General features: G+C 43.1%; 1 protein-coding gene across 1 annotated transcript in view; it reads left to right on the top strand.

The window, feature by feature from the left end:
- arhgap42a (Rho GTPase activating protein 42a) overlaps window positions 1–24726 on the top strand; it is a 330330-nt gene that overhangs the window by 210295 nt on the left and 95309 nt on the right. The window contains exons 5-6 of the mRNA XM_078221767.1: window positions 12684–12785; window positions 15489–15599. Coding sequence (XP_078077893.1) covers window positions 12684–12785; window positions 15489–15599 — 213 coding nt within the window. The remainder of the gene's footprint in view (window positions 1–12683; window positions 12786–15488; window positions 15600–24726) is intronic.

Raw genomic sequence — 24726 nt, 5'->3', positions numbered from 1 at the left:
TGGGAGTTTCTTGGATTGGAGCATGTATCTCCCAGGCTCTGCTCCGAGCTGCTTTGGAGATCTTTGCACTTTGGATTTGTCACCACAATGACCCACTCCCAGTCCATGATATGGCTAGCTGTCACTTAGACACCTCCAGCTTAGTGACATCGCCTCCCTCGATCAACCACAGAGAGCAGTGCCCGCTTAGATTGACTGGAAGTTGGACCAGCTGATAGTGCTGGAGAGTGGGGTGGTGGTGTAGGAACAGAAGTATTGATTTTCTCCAAGTCAGGTTAATTTGGGAGCCCTTTAAAAATGATGGGCTGGCCCATATACTAGGATCCTCGATCCTATTTCCAGGATGTGTGATTTTTGGGAGTGTGTTTAAAGGGGTGGCATAGTGGTTAGTACTGCTGCCTCACAGTGCCAGTGATCCGGGTTTGATTCCAGCCTTGGGTGACTGTGTGGAGTTTACACAATCTCCCCCTGTCTGTGGGCTTCCACCGTGTGTTCCAATTTCCTTCCACCGAATGAAGATGTGTAAGTTAGGTGGATTAGCTATGGTAAATGCGCGGGGTCGTGGGGATTGGGTAGAGGAGTAGGCCTTGGGAGAATCTTTTGGAGAGTCGATTCAGATTCGATGAGCCAAACGGCCTCTTTCTACACTATAGAGATTCTATGGTACAGACTGATTCCTATCACAAGCCTGCATCCCACACTCCTAACCTGTCTGGCGCCGCTGTGAAATAAGCATATCCTACTCCTCTGTAACATTCATGGAGTCAAGCCAGGTTTTTAAAGAGTTGTGTTCACGGCCCCTTAGAGAGGAAAGGGGTCGTGAACCCTAGTCTGGTAAGGGCAGCTTTTTAAAAGTTGAGTTCAGATAGACCCTCTGATGCCCCATGCTGCCCCACCTCATCCAGTCCCCCATTGTCCCTCATGCCAGAATGCTGAGCTTTGCCTTTCCTTCTGTCTCCTATGCCAAGCAATGCCCTTTTACACACTCCTTATGGCCCAGAATGCTCCCTGTGCCAAAATATGTCAATTCCACACCTATTGACCCACTGTAAATTGTGGGTAGAGTATTTGGAGGGTAAATGGGGTGTCGGGATGGAGGACCTTTGTTTTTCAATTTTAGGTGGGAAAAAAGTTGTAAGGCACTGAGGCAGGCCTTTTAAACAACCTGCCTCTGTGACTGTCTCAAAGAGTTTTCCCAGGTTGGCTGACCCAATTTCAGCCTGCACTCACTCCCTAGTAACGAAGATCCTGCCTTTGCAGGCACTTTCTCACAAGGCTGCTGGGTTAAGCTGGGAATTTTCCTGACCCCCCCCCGATTCAAGGATGATGATCCAGGCTGAACTGAGAAGAGAGGAATTGAGTCATACAGTAGTAGGGAAAATTTTGGGGCTTGGATGAACGGGGAATTGAGGGTTGAGGCGAATGGGAGTGAATATGGTAGTGGCTTGGAAGTGTGGCCAGTTTGGACCCAAGTTAGCGGGCTCAGAGTTTGAAGAGACAAAGCTGGGGTGGGCACTGGGTAGAGAGAGAGGCACAAATGTAAAGGATGAAGACATGGGTGAGAGAAAGGGAATGGAAGTGAGAGGGAATCTGAAGATTGGGAATTGTTTTTCCTTACACTTATATAGGCTAAATTTCATCATCCACCTGTCCACCCATTCTGTTGAACTGTCTTGTCTCCTTACAACTTCTGCAGTCCTCCTCACTTTTTACCAAATCTGCTTTTGTGATCAGAAATTCACAGATTGTTCTCCCAACACTGAATCCCATATCTTCTCTACATGTTTAGAAAAGCATAAACTCAGTACTCTCATTTCTAATTTTTTTCTAGTCACAGCCACATCCGTTTAGTCCAATTCTGACTCCTGTTAGCCGCAGATTTCATCCCTTACCATGTATATCTGAATGAATCTGAATCAGAAACCTGCCGGGGGGGGGGGGGGGGGGGGGGGGGTGTGCTATTCGCAGGACCGGAAGATCCGACCAGTGTTAATGGCCAGAAAGTTCCGGCCTACACCTCTTTTATTCCTTTAACTTTTCAAAAATTATTGTAAAACTTATGGGGCATACCTTGCCTTTATCAAACTTATTGACTTTGAATTCATGGAATCATACATCAGAAGAGGCCCTTCGACACATTGAGTCCCATCTAATCCCATTTACCAGCACTTGGCCCATAACCATGAATGTTATGATGTGCCAAGTGCTCATACAGGTACTTTTTAAAGGATGTGAGGCAACCTGCCTCTACCACCCTCCCAGGCAGTGCGTTCTGGACCCATCATGATCCTCTGAGTAAAAACATTTTTCCTCACATCCCCCCTAAACCTCCTGCCCCTCACATTGGAACCTATGTCCCCTCATGACTGAATAAGGGGAACAGCTGTTCCCTATACACTCTGCCCATACTCCTCATAATCTTGTACAACTCAATCAGGTCGCCCCTCAGTCTTCTCTGCTCCAATGAAAACAGCCCAAGCCTATACAACCTCTCTTCATTTCTTAAATGTTCCACCCCAGGCAGCATCCTGGTGAATCTCCTTTGCATCCACTCCAGTGCAATCACATCCTTCCTATAATGTGACGACCAGAACTGCACACAGTTCTCTAGCTATGACCTCACCAAAGTTCTATACAGCTCCAAGGAACCAACAGCAATAAATAAGCAGCTCATCCACGTGCCACTCTTTGTGGCTAATGTGGATATTTTGTCACGTGTTTATGGGTGCTCTGATACAGTGCTCCTCCCCTGCTTGTGGCTGGAGAGAGGTGGCTGATCTGGCACCTCCTTGTCCTAGATGACCTTGGCTGTGGCCCTGAGTGACCCATCACTCCAGGTGACACTTGCTGACACACATGCATGCATGTCTTCTGTTACTGCGGCACTGGTTGAGGACTGTGCTGGAGAAAAGTGCTGCCTCTGTCCAAAGTGCCATGAGATGAGCTTCCTGATTGAGCCAGCTGCTGGTCATCATCCACAATGAGGACTGGCTGGCCCTCTTTGCCAACTGGTGAGGTGCCAGCAACTCAATGCGTGACCAAGCTCCCAGTTCCCCAGTCGTCCTGACAGTGCCTCTAAACTCAGAGCCAGGATGATGGTGTGCAGGTTAGAGTACATCTGTATGATAATGTCTGCAATGCGCTTGGTTTGCCTCTCCAGGACAGTCGCCAGTCTGTTCGTGGGGGAATCTTCATGCTCTGAAGAGTGAGTGGTTGCAGTGTAATGTGGACACCTCCACAGTCTGGACCAGAGCATGCAACCCCTCTGGTGTACCTGCCAAATATTCTTAGACCCTCTGCTGGATATCCAGCATCTACCGCCTCACAGCCAACTTCAGAAGTTCATCATCCAACTCGGAATTAGTCTACAGGTAACTCGGATACTCCACTGACTGTCTGAAGTCTGCTCCTCCCAATCTCCAGCAGCTGCATTTGCAAACATGAGGGGCCTTGACCAGTGTGTGCATGACTCTCGGCCAACTCCTCCCATACAGCATGTGTCTGCTTAGGCTTCCTCCGCTTGCTGGGCTGGCAAAATCTGCTCACGCCAGCCTGATACTGCACTGAGGAGGATCCTGAGTGAGTCCTCATGGAATCTAGTGTTCCATCTGGCCCTTCTTAGTGCCTTTCTCCCCTCACTCCAATGGCATAGACATCTCTGTGTGAAAACATGTAAAAAGAAGAAACATAGAAAATATGAGCAAGAGTAGGCCATTCAGCCCCTCAAGCCTCCTCCAACATTCAACGTGATCATGGCCGATCCTCTATCTCAATGCCATACTCCCACTCTTTCCCCATTTCCCTTGATGCCTTTGATGTCTAGAAATTTAGACCGCGATTCTTCCAAAAGTGCTGAATTGGTGGGAGAACTGTTCTAAATCCCGACTGTTCTGTCAGTTCAGCTTCTCACTTGAATCGCCGCACTCTGTGCACTGAAGAGGTCCCAGTCGGGAATCTCATTAAAAATCTGGGGGGGGCGGGGCCTATTCGCACCAGAGTCTGACAGTTCTGGAACTCTGCGCATACGCAGTGGCCCCAATCTGTCAGCCTCCCGTTTGCTGGCCAGCCCGATCGCTGGCTAGCCTGGGACCACCACAGTGCTGCTCCTCCAGCCCCCCTCCACGGCCCGATCATGGCCCCCACAGCAATTCCCGGGCCAGCCTTGACCACCCCAGAGCGCCCCGATGCACAGCCCCCCTCACCCCACCAGCAGCAGCAATCCCCTCACCCTGGGCTGACCCCTCCCCTCCCACCCCCAGGGGTCAGACCCTCCCGGAGGCAATCATCATACCCCTCTCCCCCTCCCCCCCCAGCCCTCGCCAATCACTGCCCTCCCTCCCTCTCTCCATCCCAGACCGATGCTCATGCAGAGTGGCAGCGGGACCGCCCCACCCCCTTGAGACTGCCCGATGCCTGGTGGACAGTGCCACGATGCCCCCTGGGCATGGGCACTTTGCCCCTTGGGCAGTGTCAGGGGGCCCAGGGGGGTATCATCCCTCTGCCGCCTGACCCCTTCGGGGTTCCGATTGCTCCCCCTTCGTTCCGGCGGGGTCTCCTGCTAGTTCCCCGAACGTGGGAAGCTAGTCTGAACCCCACCGGAATGAAGGACTCCTGGTGGGTGGGAGATTCAATCGGGACCTGAAAGGTTCCAATAATGAACAAATAAACATATTTAAAATACATGCAGAAAAGATTTAAATGACTTGCCGCCCTTCCTGCCGAATTCCAGCGTGGTCTGACCGGTGACTGTTCGCCAGCTCTGCGAGATGCGCATGCGTTCCCGGCACATGCGCAAATCTCTGTTCAAAGCCGCAGGCGCGCATCTCCCACCGCAACCCAATAGAAAAGTTGCGGGTCGCAATGGGAGAATCGTGGCCTTAGTTTCTTCTTAAATATGTTCAGTGATTTGGCCTCCATAGCATTCTGTCATGGCGAATTCCACAGGTTCACCACCCTCTCGTGAAGAAATTTCTCCTCATCCCTGTCCTAAATGGCCAATGCCATATCCAGAGACTGCGACTCTTTGTCCTAGAACCCCCGACCAGGGGAAACGGCATCCCTGCATCCACATATAATTCGCATCTATTGGCTGTCCCTTACCTATCCTACCAGTTACGTCCTCAAAAAACTCGAGTAGGCTTGTCAAACATAATTTCTCTTTCATAAATCGATGTTGACTTGGTCTAAAGTTTGTAGTGGTGCTCCCCAGGGGTTGGTTTTCCAGATATATATTAATGATCTAGATCTTAGTGCAGAGGGCAATTCAAAGTTTGCGGATGATACAAAGCTTGATGCTACTGTAAACTGTGAGGAGGGCAGTGTAGAACTTCAAAAGATCAGTTTGTGGAGTGGGCAGATAGGTCGCAATTGAAGTTCAATGTGGAGAAGTGAGGTGATGCATTTGATAGGAAGAATATGAGAGACAATATAAAACAAAGGGTAAAATTCTTGAGGGGTTGCAGGAGCAGCCTGCTCCTGCAAAGTGTATATGGGGATCAATCATTGGAGGTGGCAGGGCAGGTGGAGAGAACAGTTAAATAAGCATATAGTATCCTGGGCTTTATTAAAGGAGCATAGAGTTAAAGAGCAAGGAAGTTGTGCTGAACTTATACGAGATGCTAGTTATCCAGTGACATCTGAGCTGAAGTATTGTGTGCAGTTCTGGGTGCCACACTATAAGAAGGATGCAAATGCATTGGAGAGACTGAAGAAAAGGTCTACAAGAATGGTTCCAGGGATGAGAAACTTCAGTTATGAGGATTAATTGGAGAGGTTGGGACTGTTCTCCTAAAAGGAGATTTGATAGATAATCTTCAAAGTCATGGGGGGCGCTGGACAGTGTAGATGGGGAGAAATTGTTCCTGCTTGTAAAAGGATCAAGAACGAGACGGCACGGATATAAAGTGATTTCCAAAGGAAGGAAATGTGACATACGAAGATGCATTTTCACGTAAGTGGTTTGAGTCTGGAATGCACTGCCTGGAAGTATGGTGCAAGAGGCAGATTCAATCGAGGCATTCAAGAAAGCATTAGACGGTTGTTTGAATAGAAACAATGTGCAGGAGTACGGAGAAAAGTTAGGAGAATGGCATTAAGCCATGATACTTGTTTGGTGAGCCAGTGCAGACATGATGAGCTGTATAGCCGCCTTCTGCACTGTAACTATACTGTGATACTGAGAAGTGGGCCATGGGTGCCTCGCAGATGATGAAACTGGGGAGGACGGTTGAATTGAGGAATTTACTTCTTGAGGCTGCTAGTCTTTTTCCTCTGGGTTGTTGACATCCTGCACAGTCTGGCGAAGACATATGGATTGAGGAATGATACGAGTGTGCTGGACTGGTGTTTAAATATGGCATTGACACATTCCTCCAGGTGATTCAGAAGGGAACTTGCCTGTACATAATTCATGAGGTTCCAAGCGCAGAATCTGGCATGGGATTCTGCTATTCTGGCCTGAGGGAAAGGCAGTGCCAGAGCCGGTATGGGGAGCATATCGGGTGTCCATCATGAGACTTTTCGGGAGGGTCCTGATGCCCCAATGCCGGGGACCTGTGTGAGTGTAGGGGAGGGGGGTGACAATGCTGCCGATGATTGGGGAGGGGGTGGGGGGGCGGTGGAGGTTGTGGTTTGATGTCCGTGGGGGGTGTAGGAGGGCGTCTCCTCCTTCAGTAGGAGATTGAGGCACCCTATGACGCCCCGAGGCTCTGCAGCTCACTTCCCTGGTGCACTTAGGTTCCACTAATCTCCATGCTGTCAAAAAAAAACGGACAGAGTGTGGGAAGATTGCAGTGCCGACCTCACGCAAGAATCAGTGTGGAACACTCCCGTTTTCAGACTTTTTTGACACTTGGAATATTTTTGGGAAGATCGCCCATAGTTGTTAACTGAAGATACTTGAGCAAATGGTTTGAAAGCTGGAACCATTTTTTGTTAACTATGTAAGACAACAGAAATAATGAGTGCAACAGGTGTTGGTTCTGTAAATTATATAAAATCTATGCAGTAGGGTTGTACAATAAATTGACTACCACCCACACATTTTCACGTACCCATGGAATTTAGAACTGTTTCATAGTTCATTGATGGACTCTAGTGGTAAAAATATGTATTGTAGCAGAGTACACACAAACATAAAATGTGAATGTATTAAAAACACCATTAGTATATGAAGGCATCACAATATAGCTGCAAAATAATCTTAAATTGGTTAACATTTTTAACATCCAAACTGTTATCTGACCAGCATATTTTAATCTAAAATAAATATGTATGTTATCTACGATCTTAACTCTGGAAATAGACCAACTTACACAAAGCTCTACATAACGGCAGAATAATAATTCTTGGCCTGGGTTTTGCTGTAATAATAATGGCAAGGTGATCAGTGCTTACTAGTAATACAGGGCAAATCTGACAGCAACATTTGGTGTTTATGCATAGGTAGTTAAACATTGGAGTCCAGAAGTTAATGTCAGGGATACCCTGCTCCTCCTCCATTGACTGTGCTTTTGCAATCCTCAACAATAGAATCTGCACCAAAATCAAAGTAATGGTATGAACTTTGGCTAACTGACCATTTATTCCACATTAAAAATGACCATAAAAATAACAGCAATCTGTTAGATACCCAAAATCCAGATTTAGCATTTTCTCCAATTTTGGGTCGGGCAAGGTCAAGGGTCATTCAGGTTGACGTGGAGCACGGGAACGAGACCAGCACTCCATTGTAAACTAAACAACAAAACCAATGACTAGTCCAGTGCACCATTGAGAACTAGCACCTGATTTGGGCAATAGATCCAAATTTCATTTGACTGAATATCAAATTGAATATTTTCAAAATGTACTATTTTCAGACAATTCTCCTTTTTGGAGAGCCGGATTTTAGATACCCAATCTGTACCCTCAGGAATAGCTGCATTTTTAATGACACAATAGATGATAATTACTGATGGATAACTTCTCTGGTCTTGAAAAAATTATTTTAGAAGATTATTCATTCCCTCAGGAGAAAATTAACTTTGCAAATTTAAAAATAAGTATCTTTCCAGTTTTCTGTGTTACTCTCTTCTCTATCTCTCAATCTTTATTTCACTCCTTGTACAATGAATTAAGTCTAATTTCTATTTCCCATTTATTTTTTCTTGTTTGCAGTCTGTCTCTCTCAGTGGGAATACTTCAATTTGATTGATTGAAGATTCTTAGAACATAAGAAATAGGAGCAGGAGTAGGCCATCTAGCCCCTCGAGCCTGCCCCGCCATTCAATAAGATCATGGCTGATCTGAAGTGGATCAGTTCCACTTACCCGCCTGATCCCTATAACCCCTAATTCCCTTATCGATCAGGAATCCATCTATCCGTGATTTAAACATATTCAACGAGGTAGCCTCCACCACTTCAGTGGGCAGAGAATTCCAGAGATTCACCACCCTCTGAGAGAAGAAGTTCCTCCTCAACTCTGTCCTAAACTGACCCCCCTTTATTTTGAAGCTGTGCCCTCTAGTTCTAGCTTCCTTTCTAAGTGGAAAGAATCTCTCCACCTCTACCCTATCCAGCCCCTTCATTATCTTACAGGTCTCTATAAGATCCCCCCCTCAGCCTTCTAAATTCCAATGAGTACAAACCCAATCTGCTCAGTCTCTCCTCATAATCAACACCCCTCATCTCTGGTATCAACCTGGTGAACCTTCTCTGCACTCCCTCCAAGGCCAATATATCCTTCCGCAAACAAGGGGACCAATACTGCACACAGTATTCCAGCTGCAGCCTCATCAATGCCCTGTACAGATGCAGCAAGACATCTCTGCTTTTATATTCTATCCCCCTTGCGGTATAGGCCAACATCCCATTTGTCTTCTTGATCACCTGTTGCACCTGCAGACTGGGTTTTTGCGTCTCAAGCACAAGGACCCCCAGGTCCCTTTGCACAGTAGCATGTTGTAATTTTTTTCCATTTAGATAATAATTCAATTTGCTATTATTTCCTCCAAAGTGAATAACCTTGCATTTGTCAACGTTATACTCCATCTGCCAGATCCTCGCCCACTCACTCAGCCTGTCCAAATCTCTCTGCAGACCTTCCACGCCCTCCACATGATTCACTTTTCCACTTATCTTTGTGTCGTCTGCAAACTTTGTTACCCTACACTCAGTCCCCTCCTCCAGATCGTCTATATAAATGGTAAATAGTTGAGGCCCCAGTACCGATCCCTGCGGCACGCCACTAGTTACCATCTGCCAACCAGAAAAGCACCCATTTATTCCGACTCTCTGCTTCCTGTCGGATAGCCAATCCCCAATCCACGCTAACACCCTACCCCCAACTCCGTGTGACCCAATCTTCTTCAGCAACCTTTTGTGAGGCACCTTGTCAAGTGCCTTTTGGAAATCCAAAAACACCGCATCCACCGGTTCCCCTCCGTCAACCGCACTAGTCACATCTTCATAAAAATCCAACAAGTTCGTCAAGCACGACTTTCCCCTCATGAATCCATGCTGCGTCTGCTTGATCGAACCATTCTTATCCAGATGGCCTGCTATTTCTTCTTTAATGATGGATTCCAGCATTTCCCCAACTACAGACGTTAAGCTAACCGGCCTGTAGTTACCCCCTTTTGTCTATTTCCTTTTTTAAACAGTGGCGTAACATTAGCCATCATGCTGCTGTTTTCCTGCTTTCAGTGCCTCAGAGCTCCCGTAGAGGGTGCCACATTGAAATAGATGAGGATTTGTACAAATCTTCACTGACAAGTTTGCGAAGAGTTTGTGGCCAACTCTATCCAAGAAAACTGTTCTTTTGCTGTTGAGAGCAAAATCCAGGCCGATGCAAGAGATAGTGTGATACTCCTGTCATTTTATAGAAGAGCTTATAATCTATACTGTGTAACTGCTAAGCGCAGGAACCCTATCAGGGCCAGTGTATTGGGCCAGGGGCATTGCTACGGGACGCCAAATCGAATCAATTTTTTGCCTGAAGCCTAGTTTTCCAGACCATCGTGATTCTCACTAGAAGATAGCAGGCCTAGCGAATCCCCCCATCCCCATTTGAATATGTCCTACTCTGAAATCTAGGTCACTGGAGATTGAAAGTAGTTCTTCAAAATCTCATATGCAAGATTATTGTAGAGGTAATAACCTTTCTGCCTTTGCCCACAGTCTGATTCGTGCTATAGTTGCTGCTTGGTTCTATCTTCTATCATATTGAAAAAGAGCAGTACTTTCACTCTTGAAATTTCCGCTGCCAGATAGAGTTAATGGCAGAAAAATTGCTGCGAAAGGCCAACAAATCGTAGCCGCTGTGAAACTTGTCTCTGACCATTTAATATTGACAGCTCTTTTTTCTACACGTTGTTGAAAATCAGAGGTTGAAATAATGCAGCACTCTCCAGAATGCATCCAGAATCTGAGTGAACAACGCAAGCTATTATTGTAACTAACTGAGAAGGAAGTGTAATTTAGAGTGGTGAATTCAATGTCAAATCAGATTTGGAGAAAGGACAGCGGATTGAGTGGGGAAAAATAGAAAAAAATAAAACTTTTAAAAAAATGTAAAGTATTTTAAAAAAATCCAAAACCAATTAGAAATGGAAAGGATGAGGTTCCACTGACTTTCCTTAAAAAGATATTCCCTCAGCCATTTTCTGTGGCAAAGCACATTCCAACAACCTTCCATGGAAAGAAATTGATCTTAACTTGTCTCCTCAGTCTATTGTCCATTTATAAGTTGAAATAACTTCTGTTTATTTTTGGATTGTTTTCTGATTGCCAAAGTGTTGTAATGATTGGTCTGCCATAAGGATCAGTGCTGCGGCCTCAACGTTTTACAATTTATATTGATGACTTAATGAAATGACCAAAGGTATGGTTACTAAATTTGCTGATACAATGTTAGATAGGAAAGTACTTTTTGACAAGTATATAAGGCTACAAAGGAATTTAGGTGATTAAAAAATTTAAAAAGATTAAAAATGAAGCATATTATCTAAATGGTGAGGGATTGCAAAGCTCTGAGATGTAGTGATTTGGGTGTCCTAGTGCATGAATCAGAAAACATTCGTATGGATACAGCAAGTAATTAGAAAAGCTAATAGAATGTTATTGTTTATTTCAAGGGGAATTGAATAAAAAAGTAAGGTATCAGTTGTACAGAGCATTGATGAGACAACGTCTGGTGTACTGTGTTGTGAACTGGTCACCTTAATGAAGGAAAGATGTACTGTAATGCATTAGAAGCAGTTCAGAGAAGATTTACTGGACTAACACCTGGAATTGGCGGTTGTCTAATGAATAAAGGTTGGACAGGTTAGGCTTGTATCCGCTGGAGATCAGAAGAGTAAAAGGTGAATTGATTAAAATGTACAAGATCCTGAATGATCTTGACAGGGTGGATGTGTAAAGGCTGTTTTCTCTTCAGGAAGAATCTAGAACTAGGGGTTCAATGTTTATAAATAAGGGGTCTCCCATTTAGGACAGGGATGAACATTTTTTTTTCTGAGGATTGAGGTTTTGGAACTCTTCTTCCTAAGATAGTGGAAGCAGAGTCTGAATATTTTTAAGGCAGAGGTAGTTAGATTCTTGATAAGCAAGGGATGAAAGGTTACAGTTTGTAGGCAGGAATGTGGAGTTGAGGTTAAAATCACATCAGCCATGATCTTATTGAATGGCAGAGCAGGCTTGAGGGGCCAAATGGCCTATTCCTGCCCCTAATTCTTATGTTTGTGCGTAAATTTCTCTGCTCTAATAAAAATAGTCCTAATTCCTCATTTCTCACCTCATCGTTTGCTATCACTGCATTACCCTGATGAAATCATTTTGTATGCTCTCTTGGGTTTTAATGATCTTTCTTTAATAGAACACTTGAAATTGCAGTGTATGCTAACAAGTATCTTGTATAAATTCTAATTACTTGCTTATATATACACAATGCACCTATTTATAAAAATCAAAATACTGTTTTTATAATGGATTTATCTACTTGCTGTTTCAGAGAATTATGTATTTTTTCCAGTTCAGCTTGTTTCAGACATACTGGAAGTTTAGTATGACAGAAACATTAAAATCCATGGCAGCCTTAGATGGAAATGTAACCATTTTTTCTAATTATCTTAATTTTCCTTTTCAAGAAAGAAACTCATTATACAGTCAAATTTGAATTATTTTTGGTCAGACGTTATGAAATTGATCAGCCAAATGTTGCTTTATATTGAAATAATGACTTAGTTACATTGGAGGGAAAATTTATTTGGATATAATACATTAAAATATTATCCTGATGGGCAAGCCTTACTTCAACTAATGTTTTATCTTCACACCTGTAACCAATATGAAAAGATGATTGATTTAAGAAACAATGTTTGTGCTGAGTTGATCAAAGTTGAATTACTTTTTCAGTGCATGCATCGATGAGAAAAGTTTTAGGAGACTAAAAATTGCAAGAAAATTAGTACCCCTCAATCGATTAACTATAATCAAGATTAATACATGAATTATGGTAACTTCCAATTAATTGCTTTCATATCTTTTCAATTCTTACTGATTTTATTAATCATTACTCCCCTTGTACAGAAATTGCAATCAACTTCCCCAACAGCCCAAAATTGCCATCGCCAAATAAACAAAGAGAATAAAACATTGAAATGTTTCTAGTCAATTGTTTCCAAAGAGTGTATCTTTTTTGTAGGATGGAAAGAAAAAGTTTGATAAAGAAAGCGAGAAATACTATTCTATATTGGAGAAACATTTGAATTTGTCATCAAGGAAAAAGGAAGCACATTTACAAGAGGTAAGAAAGTTTTTGCCTTACAGGGATATTTACTGCAACTTGGAATGCAAATATTTATTAAAGCTTTTAAATTCCCTTAATTAGATAATTGTCAGGTTAGCTTCTGATCATTCCAGTTCATGCCCAATTTTAATGCTGTGCAAGTGGGTAGGTTTTGAATGATTTAAAGTTTTACTGTTTTTTATAACTCTTATTTAAGAAGACACACTAATTGGATTCCTTACTAGTTCTGAGTCATGACTCTACACTTATGTTCAAGTCAAAGGTTAAGGAGTAAGAATCACACTGGAATTCTCCATTGGTGCTGTTTAGAGGTAGTCAGCCCAGGCCAAAAGATTGGAAAAGAGCCCTTCCATTTCTTCGTTGCACAGTTGAAATTAGTTTCCACAAGATTGATAAAATCTTTCTGGACTAAGATTGTAGGAAGAGAAATAGAAGAAATTAAAAATATTTGGGATATCAGTGCTGTTATAGAAGACATCTTCAGAATTTTCTCTTGCCAGTTTTTCCTGCTCAGCTCTTGACTTCTAGTGAGGGTAATATTTCTTGGAAAACAGATGTCTGCTTCTGTTGAAACAATTGCCAGATGATCTCATTTTGAATGCTTGGCTGAGCTCCAAGAATGACTAACACACTCAGCTCAGCAGGCTATTTTAAAGTGATTTTCAGAGTATATAAGCTTTATTTGATTGATATCTCTGATAATTTGTAATAGTTATTTTTTCTTTACGTACATACATGCATGCATAGAATTAGGAGAGGGAATAGGCCATTCAGTTTTTGCAGCCTGCTTTGACATTTGACGAGATCATGGCTGATCTGATTGAGGTGTCAACTCTACTTTTCTATCTACCACTACCCTTTGACTCTCTTGTCAATCAAGAATCTATCTGACTTAGCCTTTAAAATATTCACTCGCCCATGATATCCCCTTGCTACTCCAGTTTAAGCTCCCCTCAACAGCACTAGCAAATACCCATGCAAGGATATTTGACCTGATCCTGCTGGGATGCAACTCTTATCATTGCCTAACTGCAAAATCCTGTTCAGTCTGTGGGCAAATACCATCCCAAGATCTTTCTTAACACCAAGTGTGACAATATTGTGCCTTTAAGAAATGTATTAGGGTCATATTTCTTGTGCAAGATATGTTTTTGTGGTTTGTTTTATTATTGGTGCCGTTTTATCTGCGTCCGGCAGCTCTGTTGTTACTGCATCAGCATTATTGGTCCTAATTGCTCGAATGTTTGTTCTAATCTGGCTTAATGCTGTTCTGTTATTTTAGTGTTTTTCCCTCAGGCTTTGCAGAGTTAGGTTGATTGACAATGTGACGGGGTGGAGCTAGGCTTATACAGAAAGTTCAAGTCAGTTGCTACTTGGAAGCAGAAAGAAGTAGCCCTTTCTCTCTCTCGGGTCTGGAGATTGGAATCTTCCAGAGACTAGGTTTATTTCTCAGAAGTTCTGCTGTTTGTGAATATATCCTTCTCTGGTAATTGTTGTTTGGGAGTCAGAAGACTAATGTGTCTCTGTATCTGTCCAGAGGGGTTAAAAGGGAGGAAACATAGCATCCACGTGAGCATATCTAATTTATGCTGATTTTGAAGAGGGATTTATGTCTGAGGATACTGCTTACACTACTTATGGATGGCACGGTGGCACAGTGGTTAGCACTGCTGCCTCACAGCGCCTGGGATCTGGGTTCGATTCCCACCTTAGGTCACTGTCTGTGTGGAGTTTGCATATTCTCCCCATGTCTGCGTGGGTTTCCTCCCACAGTCCAAAGATGTGCGGGTTAGGCGGATTGGCCATGCTAACTTGCTCCTTACCGTCAGGGGGACTGTGTGTGGTAAATGCATGGGATTATGGGATAGTGCCTGGGTGGGATTGTGGTCGGCACAGACTCGATGGGCCGAATGGCCTCCCTCTGCACTGTAGGATTCTATGATTCTACATTGGAACTATAGCGATGATTAGCTGTTAAGAATTATACTTTGTCATATTTAAGTATTTTAGTTGGTAAAAGTTATGTTAATTTTTTTGTTATATTCTAACTGTGTTCTTAAATAAAATTTGTTTTAATAAAAGTTTCCTAGTGGGTCAATTGAATCATACTTGGAGCGAAACATCTCATGCTCATCCTGATGCCAAACTTGGGGTCTAGGCTAACTTTGTAATATATCTTGGAGTTTCTGATCTGGTCTCTAAGACAAGTGAAACATTTCTAAAATAATGCACACCAAAATCCAAAATTGATTCTATTTGTGTTGGTTGAGCAGTTATTACTGTGAAATAACTAAGAAAACATAGGTTTACACCTGAATTGTTGGCCTATGATGATAACTGGAAGATAAGTCAGGCCCCTTATTGTGATGAATATAACAGAGAACACAAAAGCCAAGTCAGATATGCTGCAGAAATAGTTAATGGGTAAAATAGCCTTCAACAACTTGTTTCAGTTGTTGTATGAACACAAATGAATACATGATTTTGAAAAAGTAGGAAAATGTTAAAATTATGCTGAATGACATAGTATTTGCAAAAGTCAATCTGGAATTATATTTGGATATAATGGAGAAAATGCCAAGATATATTTTCAGCCATTTACATTGCACCAGCATTCACTCTGATGAACTTAAGTTTTTTGAGGTTTTAACTAAAGTGAATTGGTACTCTGAACAAAACACAATTTTTTTCTGTTTACAGGCTGACACACAAATTGACAAGGAAAGACAGAATTTTTATGAAGCTTCATTGGAGTATGTGTTCAAAGTCCAAGAAGTTCAGGAAAAGAAGAAATTTGAGTTTGTTGAACCTGTAAGTCATAGAATCATGAGGAGGCTATTTGGCCTGTTGCATCTGTGCTGGTCCTCTGAAGCAGCAATTCACCACAGTTCTACAACAGTTCCCTTTTCAGTTAATCCAATTCCCTTTTCAAAACTTCAGTTGACGATGCTTCCACCACGTACTGATGCAATGCATTCCCAATCCTAACCTCTCATTGAATGAAAAAAAATTCTTAAATGTTGCCATTGTTTCTCCTCCCAGTTAACGTAAATCTGTGTTGCCTATTTTTCTCAGTCCTTTCACCACTGGGAACAGTTACTCACTATCCCTTCTGCCCAGACCCCTCATGATTTTGAATACCTTTCTCAAATATCTTGTCAACCCTCTCTTCCCTAAAGAGAACAATTGAAATTTCTCCATAATTGAAGTTCCTCACACCTGGAGCCATTCTGATAAATCTATACTGCACGCTCTCTAATGCCTTCACATCCTTCATAAAGAGTGGTGCCTAGAACTGGACGCAATATTCCAGTTGATGCCGAAACAGTGTTATTTACAGGGTTAACATAATAATCTTGCACCTGTAATTTATACCCCTATTGATAAAGTCCAGGATACCGTCTACTTTATTAACCACTCTCTGAACTTCTGCTGCCACCTTCAGTGACTTATGCACATGTACACCCACATCCATCTGCTCCTGCACCCCCTTTAGAATTGTATCCTTTAGTTTATATTGGAGTAAATGTTCTTCCCGCCATGGCATCATTGAAAGGTCCGTTGACCTCGGGTGGAAATTTCTGGTCTCAGGACAAACGGACCAGAAGATCCCTCCAATTGTCTCACTGCATTCTTCCTATCAAAATGAATCACTTGAAATTGCTCTGAATTAAATTTCACTGTCACCTATCCACCCATCCCACCAACTTGAGTATGTCCTTTGAAGTTCTACACTGTCAACGTGGTTCACAATGCTTCCAAATTTTCGTATCATCCATAAAGTTTGAAATTGCGCCCTGTATACCAAGGTCTGGGTCATTCATACATATGAGGAAGAGCAGGATTCCTAACTTTGTACTCTAGGGAACTCCACAGTAAACTATCCTGCAATTCAAAAACCGTCATCCACCATCATTCTTTATTTTCTGTAACTCAGCCAATTTCATTTCCATGTTGTTAGTGTTCCCTTTATTTCATAAGTTCTAACTTTGTTCATAAACATGTTATGTAGCACTTTATCAAATGTGATTTGGAAGTCAGTGTACACCGCATCAACAGCATTACCCTCGCCTACTCTCTCCGTTACCTTATTTAAAAATCTCAAGCAAGTTAGTTGAAGTATAGAAGCATAGACCTGCATGCACCAACCTGGACGTCTGGTGCACTGGTTTCCAGGAATGGCTTGAAGTTCAGGCCAATGGTGGAGATGCACTTTCGTGACTTTCATGCGATGGGTGACTATTAAGGCGAGCATTGCAGAATCCACGCTGTGTGAGGAGCCGTGTTAACATCTGCAGCGCTGCTGTAATTGGGCCAACAGCTGCCAGACCTGGTGCTTGTAACTGTTACTGGAGCCTGGGTAGAATGTCAGCAATAAACCACTGAGCCTGACCAGTAGACAGATGGCAGGACAATCAGAGTGACATCAGTGGGGTTGGGATTTGACCTAATATTAATCCCTCAGGGGTCATCCAGCAGGCATTGGGAATGCGCACAACATGAGTCCCCATGCCAGCGGTGACCCCTGACCTGAGGACACCCAAACCGCCTCGAGCCCCACCCAACTCTTGCACTCATGCAGGCCCCCACCTATCCCACCGCATTGCAGAGGCTAAGACCTCCCCCCACTGCACCCTGGGTTTGGTGCTCAGTGGTACTCACCTCCTAGCTCTCCTTTGCTATTGCTGCACCTGAACCACGTTTTTATAGAGCAGTAGTAATTCACACCCAGCGTGATGCTACGCCAGAGAGATGCAAAGCATCCAGGAAGGGGGCAGCATGCGTGCTGAAATCGCTAACGATTTTGAAATCCAGTCAAATTCAAGCCACTATATTCATTGAGGGTTCTACATTATTGTGGCTGTTTTGTTTGTTTGTAATTGATAAAAGTTCTTGCTAATTTTCTTACTATATATATGTTAACTACATTCTTAATTAAACCTTGTTTGATAAAAGCTCCCCAGTGGTCATTGGAATCATACCCAAAGTGAGACCTATCATGCTTATCCCAACCAAATTCAAGGTACAACACAGGCGGGCTCCATAAAACCCTTTGGAATTTCTGACCTGAACCATAACATATGTCCTACCTTGAAGAAGGGAGGGCTGTGCAGGTTTTAATGCGGCCATTTAGTGTTAGGGCTCTGCATTTTTGCATAGGTTTGTGCATGATAAGGATCAAAAGGATCAAACCAACTGCAAGCTAAGTAGTGTTCTTTGATTCAGCTCTGGAACATCAAGGAATATTGATGAAACATAATGTCTGTAACCAAAAAGGTGATGGGGCCTTCCAGACCACAAAGGATATAAAAATAATAAGTTCAACAAAAGTGTTAGCAGCTTACTCTCGCTGGAATCTGGTAGCTATCAGCTTATTATGGGCATGTCTGCCACATCGTACTCCTGTTATAGACTCTGCTTGTGGATCAGTGATATCGTAGTCCTCATCAGCTACATCCTTGTTGGAGGAGACACCTCACTCCTCAATATATACCTCGGGCAAAACACCACCCACATTATAGGTTTTTATTCATTTAGAAGATGTGGGTGTTGCTGATGAGGCCAGCATTTATTGCCCATCTCTAGTTGCTTTTAAAAAGCTGGTGATGGTGAGCTCCCTATTTGAACCACCTACTTGAACTGCTGCGATCCCAGAGGTGTAGGTACATCCAAAGTGCTGTTAGAGAAGGAATTCCAGACTTTGACCCAGTGAATGAATAGCAATATATTTCCAAGTCAGGATGGTGAGTGACTTGGAAGGAAACCTCCAGGTGGTGGTGTTCCCAGATATCTGCTGCTCTTGTCCTTCTAAATGGTGGTGGTCGAGGGTTTGGAAGGTGCTGCCTACGAAACCTTGTTAATTTTCTGCGGTACATCTTGCAGCATGTGGCTGCCACTTTCCATTGGTGGTGGAGGTATTGAATGTTTGTGGAAAGGGTAGCATTTAAGCAAGCTGCTTTGGCCTGGAGGTGTCACGCTTCTTGAATGTTGTTGGAGCTGCACTCATCAAGGCAAGTGGAGAGTAATCCATTACAATCCTGTTTTATGTCTTGTCATTGGTAGACAGGCTTTGGGGAATCAGGAGGCAAGTTACGCAACCACAGGATTCTGAGCCTTTGACCTGCTCTGGTACTCACAGTATTTATACGGCTAGCCCAGTTCAGTTTCTGGTCAATCGTAACGCCCCCCCCCCCCCCCCCCCCCCCCCACAAATAGTGGGGGTTTCAGAGTAATGGTAATGTCATTGAATGTCAAGGAGAGATGGATGAATTGTCACTTGTTGGTCATTGCCTGGCATTGTGTGGCACAATTGTTACTTGTTGTAAGTCCAAGCGTGGATATTGTCCAGGTCTTGCTGCATTTGGACATGGACTGTTTCAGTATCTGAAGAGTTGTGAATGATGCTGAATATTGTGCAGTCATCAGTGAACATCCCCACTTTTGACCTTATGATGGAAGGGAGGTCATTGATGCAGCAGTTGAAGTTGGTTGGGCCAAGGACACTACCCTGGCGAACTTCTGTAATGTGCTGGAACTGAGATGATTAACCTCCAACCATCACAACTGTCCTCCATTGTGCCAGGTATGACTCCAACCAGAGGTGGGTTTTCCCCCTGATTCCCATTGATTCCAGTTTTGCTAGTGCTCCTTAATGCCATACTCAGTCAACTGCTGCCTTGATGTCACCTCTAGCGTTCAGCTCGTTTATCCATGTTTGAAACAATGCTGTAACTCAGGAGCTGAGTGACCCGGGCAGAACCCAAACTGAGCATTTATTAGCAGCTTATTGCTGAGTAAGCACTGTTGATAGCCCCTCCAATCACTTTACTGATGACCAAAGGTAGATTGATGGGGCGATAATTGACGAGGTTGGATTTGTCCTGCTTTTTGTGTTCAGGGCATACCTGGGCAACGTTGCGGGCTTAGATGTTCAGCCTTTTAATTGATCACAACTTTACCCTTCAAGTAACCAGACCAAATCACGGAGTTCTCTTAACCAGCTATTTTAATGCAAGTCATAGTGAAGACCCTGGAAAGCCACTGGTCAGTGCCCATAACTTGCCAGAGTTGAATTCTGAAATACACAGGGCAGTTATAGTTTCAAATTCAATTCCAAGTAATTGACTTATACCAATCAAGGTATAGGAGTTCTCTATCCACTCTCAGTTATTGATTAAGGTCACATCATTCATAAGGTACAGATATTAAAACCAATCACAATTACCTCATGCTTGCTTAATTATAATATCCAATCAATGTGAAGACTTAATCATGTTAGCTGAACTGATTCATCACTGTTACAAGTTATCATTGATGTCTCAGTTTGTGTATGTTTCTGTGGGTATCAAGCCCTTCTTCCAGTTCCAGATGCCTGATTTAATGAATTCTCTCAGACTAAAGACCTTGGTGTTTATCTGTGAAGACGTTTATAAAGACCAAGTTTTTTTTCCTCATAGCAGCTTATGTGATTTTTAAACTTGTGTTTCCACATTGCTGGGTAGATGCCAATAGCTGTACTGGAATGGCGAGGAGTGCAACAAGTTCTGGAACACAAGCCTTCAGTACTATTGCCAGAATATTGTCAGGGTCCATAGACTTTGCAATATTCTGTGCCTTCAGCCATTTCTTGATATCACATGGAGTGAATTGAGTTAGCTGAAGATTGACAGCAGTGATGCTGGCAATCTTTGTAGGATGCCAAGATGAATCATCCACTTGGCATTTATAGCTGAAGATTGTTGCGAATGCTTCAGGTTTATCATGGGTTCTGCAAGGCACATCCTACAACATGGTTCCTGACACAGTGTGCTGAGTTTTAGAGTGCCCCACTGAACAATCCAAACATCTGAATTTATATTTAGGAGACCCATTGTCCGCTCAATTAGGGACTTAATGTGCATCATTGTAGTTCTCCTCAGCAGCACTCTGCGGTCATTGAGTTGGCATCATCAGCCATATCTGGGGGTATCTCTTGTCCCTGAAGAGCCAGCTCTGCAATTTTTGAGGTCCTTCAAAAACCTGCACACTTGCGAGTGACTCAAAATGTAGACATATTAGAGCACTCCCTGTTTGAGCCTCTCGGTTGCTGTAGAGTAAAGGAGTTCTGCTCCTTCACAAAAAACCTTTATTTCTTTGATCCAACTCCATTTAAATTCTCCACCAACAAATAATGCCACACATGGTCCCTTTATATATCAGTGACTTCTACTGAATAATTGACATCAAATTAGGACTTAGTTGGAAGGTCTGTTAACTCATTCCGAACACTCCCTGGGTAACAAGCACACACATGCAGGATTTGCTTTCTGTGATCACAAATGAGCTGTATGTACAAAGAGTAGAATCCTTTTCTATTGATGAATGTAACAACATATTGACAAGGAGCTCTCAAGGCCATGTGTGCAGTCAATTGTGTCCTGCATTTGCAGGAAACCTGAGATTGCAATAAATTCCAGTGCTCTTGCAGTCTTACTTTCAGGGTCCAAGCAGAATTGGACAAATTTATGAGCTCCCCTGAATAAGGCACCTGTCACTTTCTGGATACACTTATGTGTCAGTGAAAAGGAGAGATGCTGCTCGGTCCTCAGTGGACCCCTGAAAAATCCACTGCAAAAAAATTCAAGGCAGTGGTGACCTTCAATGCCATGGCTTGAAAAGCTCTCCAAGTTCTTGCGGCTGCAATCCATTTTAGAGAAGCTGGCAGATGTGAGAAACCATGCCTTAAGGTAAATAAAGGTGCTTCCTGCATTGCCTCTTATTCATTTTTAGATAAGAACAACTCCTGTGATACATCTCTGTTTGGACTAATGATGATGTGGAGATGCCGGCGTTGGACTGGGGTAAGCACAGTAAGAAGTCTCACAACACCAGGTTAAAGTCCAACAGGTTTATTTGGTAGCAAATACCATCAGCTTTTGGAGCAATGCTCCACGACACCACACAACCCTGCCACAGCAACCTCTGCAAGACGTGCCGGATCATCAACATGGATGCCATCATCTCACGTGAGAACACCATCTACCAGGTACACGGTACCTACTCTTGCAACTCGGCCAACGTTGTCTACCTGATACGCTGCAAGAAAGGATGTCCCGAGGCATGGTACATTGGGGAAACCATGCAGACGCTACGACAACGGATGAATGAACACCGCTCGACAATCACCAGGCAAGACTGTTCTCTTCCTGTGGGGGAGCACTTCAGCAGTCACGGGCATTCAGCCTTGGATCTTCAGGTAAGCGTTCTCCAAGGCGGCCTTCACGACACACGACAGCGCAGAGTCACTGAGCAGAAACTGATAGCCAAGTTCCGCACACATGAGGACGGTCTAAACCGGGATGTTGGATTTATGTCACATTATCAGTAACCCCCACAGCTTGCCTCCTGGACTTGCACAATTTCACAAGCTATACTGTCTGGAGACAATACACATCTCTTTAACCTGTGTTGAATGCTCCCTCCACCCACATTGTCTGTACATTTAAGACCTGGCTGGCTGTAGAGATTTGCATTCTAATCAGTATTCTGTAATTTGATTTCTGTGTCTGTGCCCTGTTTGAGAACAGAGACCACTCCATCTGACGAAGGAGCATTACTCCGAAAGCTTATGGTATTTGCTACCAAATAAACCTGTTGGACTTTAACCTGGTGTTGTGAGACTTCTTACTGGACTAATGATTGCAGTGGATCCTGTTTGCTAACATCTTGACCTTCTTGAGTCCTCACTGTCTCTTGCTGCTCACACTGTTATTCCTCCTGGCATTGTGCCAACCTGGCAGGCCAGTGCTAAGCATTTTGTCAGGTCTCTGTCTTGAGATGGCATCCCCACCCTAACCCTTCCTTGTGAAGGACATCCTGGAGGACCAGAGACGGATGTTCTTCCTGTACATACGTGATTGTATATTGCACATTGACTGGGATGATGATAGCCATGTACTCAGACACTATTCAGCTAATCTTCATTACTCTTCGGAATCAATAGGGAGACCATTGTCTTGGCAAGATGAAAAGACTTATCGCATGAGCCCTTGTCAACCATGACTACTTACCAGGGAGGTAGGATTCTTGGAGTTAAGAGTTTGCTACCATCAACCAGCCTTGGAGGAGTTCACCTTCCTTCTATCCCTATCTCTGACAGCAACAGATGGCCAGTCGTATAAAATCAACTCTGATGAAACATTAGCTCCATTCTCTCTCCATAGATGCTGTCAGACCTGCTTCGAGTTTGCAGCATTTTCTGTTTTTGTTTCAGATTCCGTAGTATTTTATCTTTATCGCACAAAATCAATCAATGCCAGTTCCAATCTTTGATAGATTCTCACTGGAATGCAACCCATTAGTCGTGGAGCAATGCTGTCTTATTAGGCTTTTGAACATTGAGAGTAGTATTCAGCTGAGCCTGGTTCCCCAGCCACCACAATTCCTGCTGCTGGAGGGACTGCAAGGTTCCACCAGTCATGTTCTGAGTTTTGCAAGTGTGGACTGATTGAGTATGGTCAGTACTATTTGATACCATCTGCCGCCGTCAGTCAATGGGACTTGTGTATTATGCACCACTCATGAATTATCAGATAAACTGTTTAAATAAAGCCATTTTTGACTAATCATATATCACCAAATAACCCAGAGCAGAGTCAAAATAGGGCATTATTCCAGCTTGAATGAATATCATCAAGAATTGATTACCTAGATTGAATTATTTTTCTTTAATGTACTGTTTGTGGCAGCTTGTTGTGATTGCACTTCCAGAATATTGTTTTGAATATGAAGTGCTTTGGGAGATCCTGAGGATATGATAAGATGCCACCATATATAAATCCAAGCCAATTATGTCTTTCCTTTTGCCCAAGTTGACTAGAAATATGAAACCTGAAATAGACTACATACCAAATGCAAAAGTACACTTGTGACAGGTTACTTCCTGTGAGTGGAGCTGGATCTAAATTGCAGGAGTCTCTGGAGTGTGTCACAAGGATCACAATGTCTATAAATGATGTGTGGTTGAGGATAGAAACAGAACTGTCTAAATTTGCAAATGGTATCAAATGTTCGTGGGGGCAGATTTCAAACAATTCAGAACCGGCAAACCAATTAACATGAGATTTGCTTAAATTGGGCTAAAAAGTGGCAAATTAAATTTAAGACAGACATATGGAAAGTAATGAGGCTTTGTCAAGGAAATAAACTGGGAATTATAAAATAAATAACTCTAGACCAAAGGATGCAACTGACAAGAATCTGGTGGATAGCTCACTGAAATTTAACAGCACAGTTTGTGACTGCCTGAAGCTAAATGGATATTGAGATTATTGAGTATCAGAGTACAAATCATTGGAGTAGCGATGGATCTGTACAAGACACACTTATGATCACATCTGTGTGTCATTTTGTGACAAAATTTGAGCAATAGGAGCAATGCAGATAAAAGAGCAATCAAGCTGACACCTAGTTTACGATAACTGAACTATGAGGAAGGATTGAGGAGACAACGATTGTTTGCTTTGGAGAAATGAGGATCCAGAGAGATGCTAAGATCTTTAAGGGAATAGAAAAATATTTGTCATCGTCTCCAATCCCAAAAGGGAACTTTCAGAGAGTTTAGATTTAACAACAAAACAAGCAGGGTGGTGAATGTTTAGAATGGAGAAGATTTTGGGAGTTCTGAGTCCATTCCAACATCTAATCTTTAATACTGCCAAAGCTGGTCACTCATTCATTGCTGTTTGTGGAACCTCATTATGTGCAGGTTGGTTGCTGGCTTCCCCTACAGATCTGGCTTTAAAAATACCTTTTTGGTTGTCAGGGTTTTTAGGATACCTAAAGATCATGAAAGATGTTTGATGAAAGTTTGTTCTTTCACCATGAGCACAATTAACTTTGCAAGTGACATACATCATTTAAGTTAATATTTTTGCTTGTTATTGAATGGCTTAATTTG

Source organism: Mustelus asterias, chromosome 10 (assembly GCF_964213995.1).
Source record: "Mustelus asterias chromosome 10, sMusAst1.hap1.1, whole genome shotgun sequence".
Lineage (NCBI taxonomy): Eukaryota > Metazoa > Chordata > Chondrichthyes > Carcharhiniformes > Triakidae > Mustelus > Mustelus asterias.
This window is presented reverse-complemented; position numbering and strand designations above follow the sequence as displayed.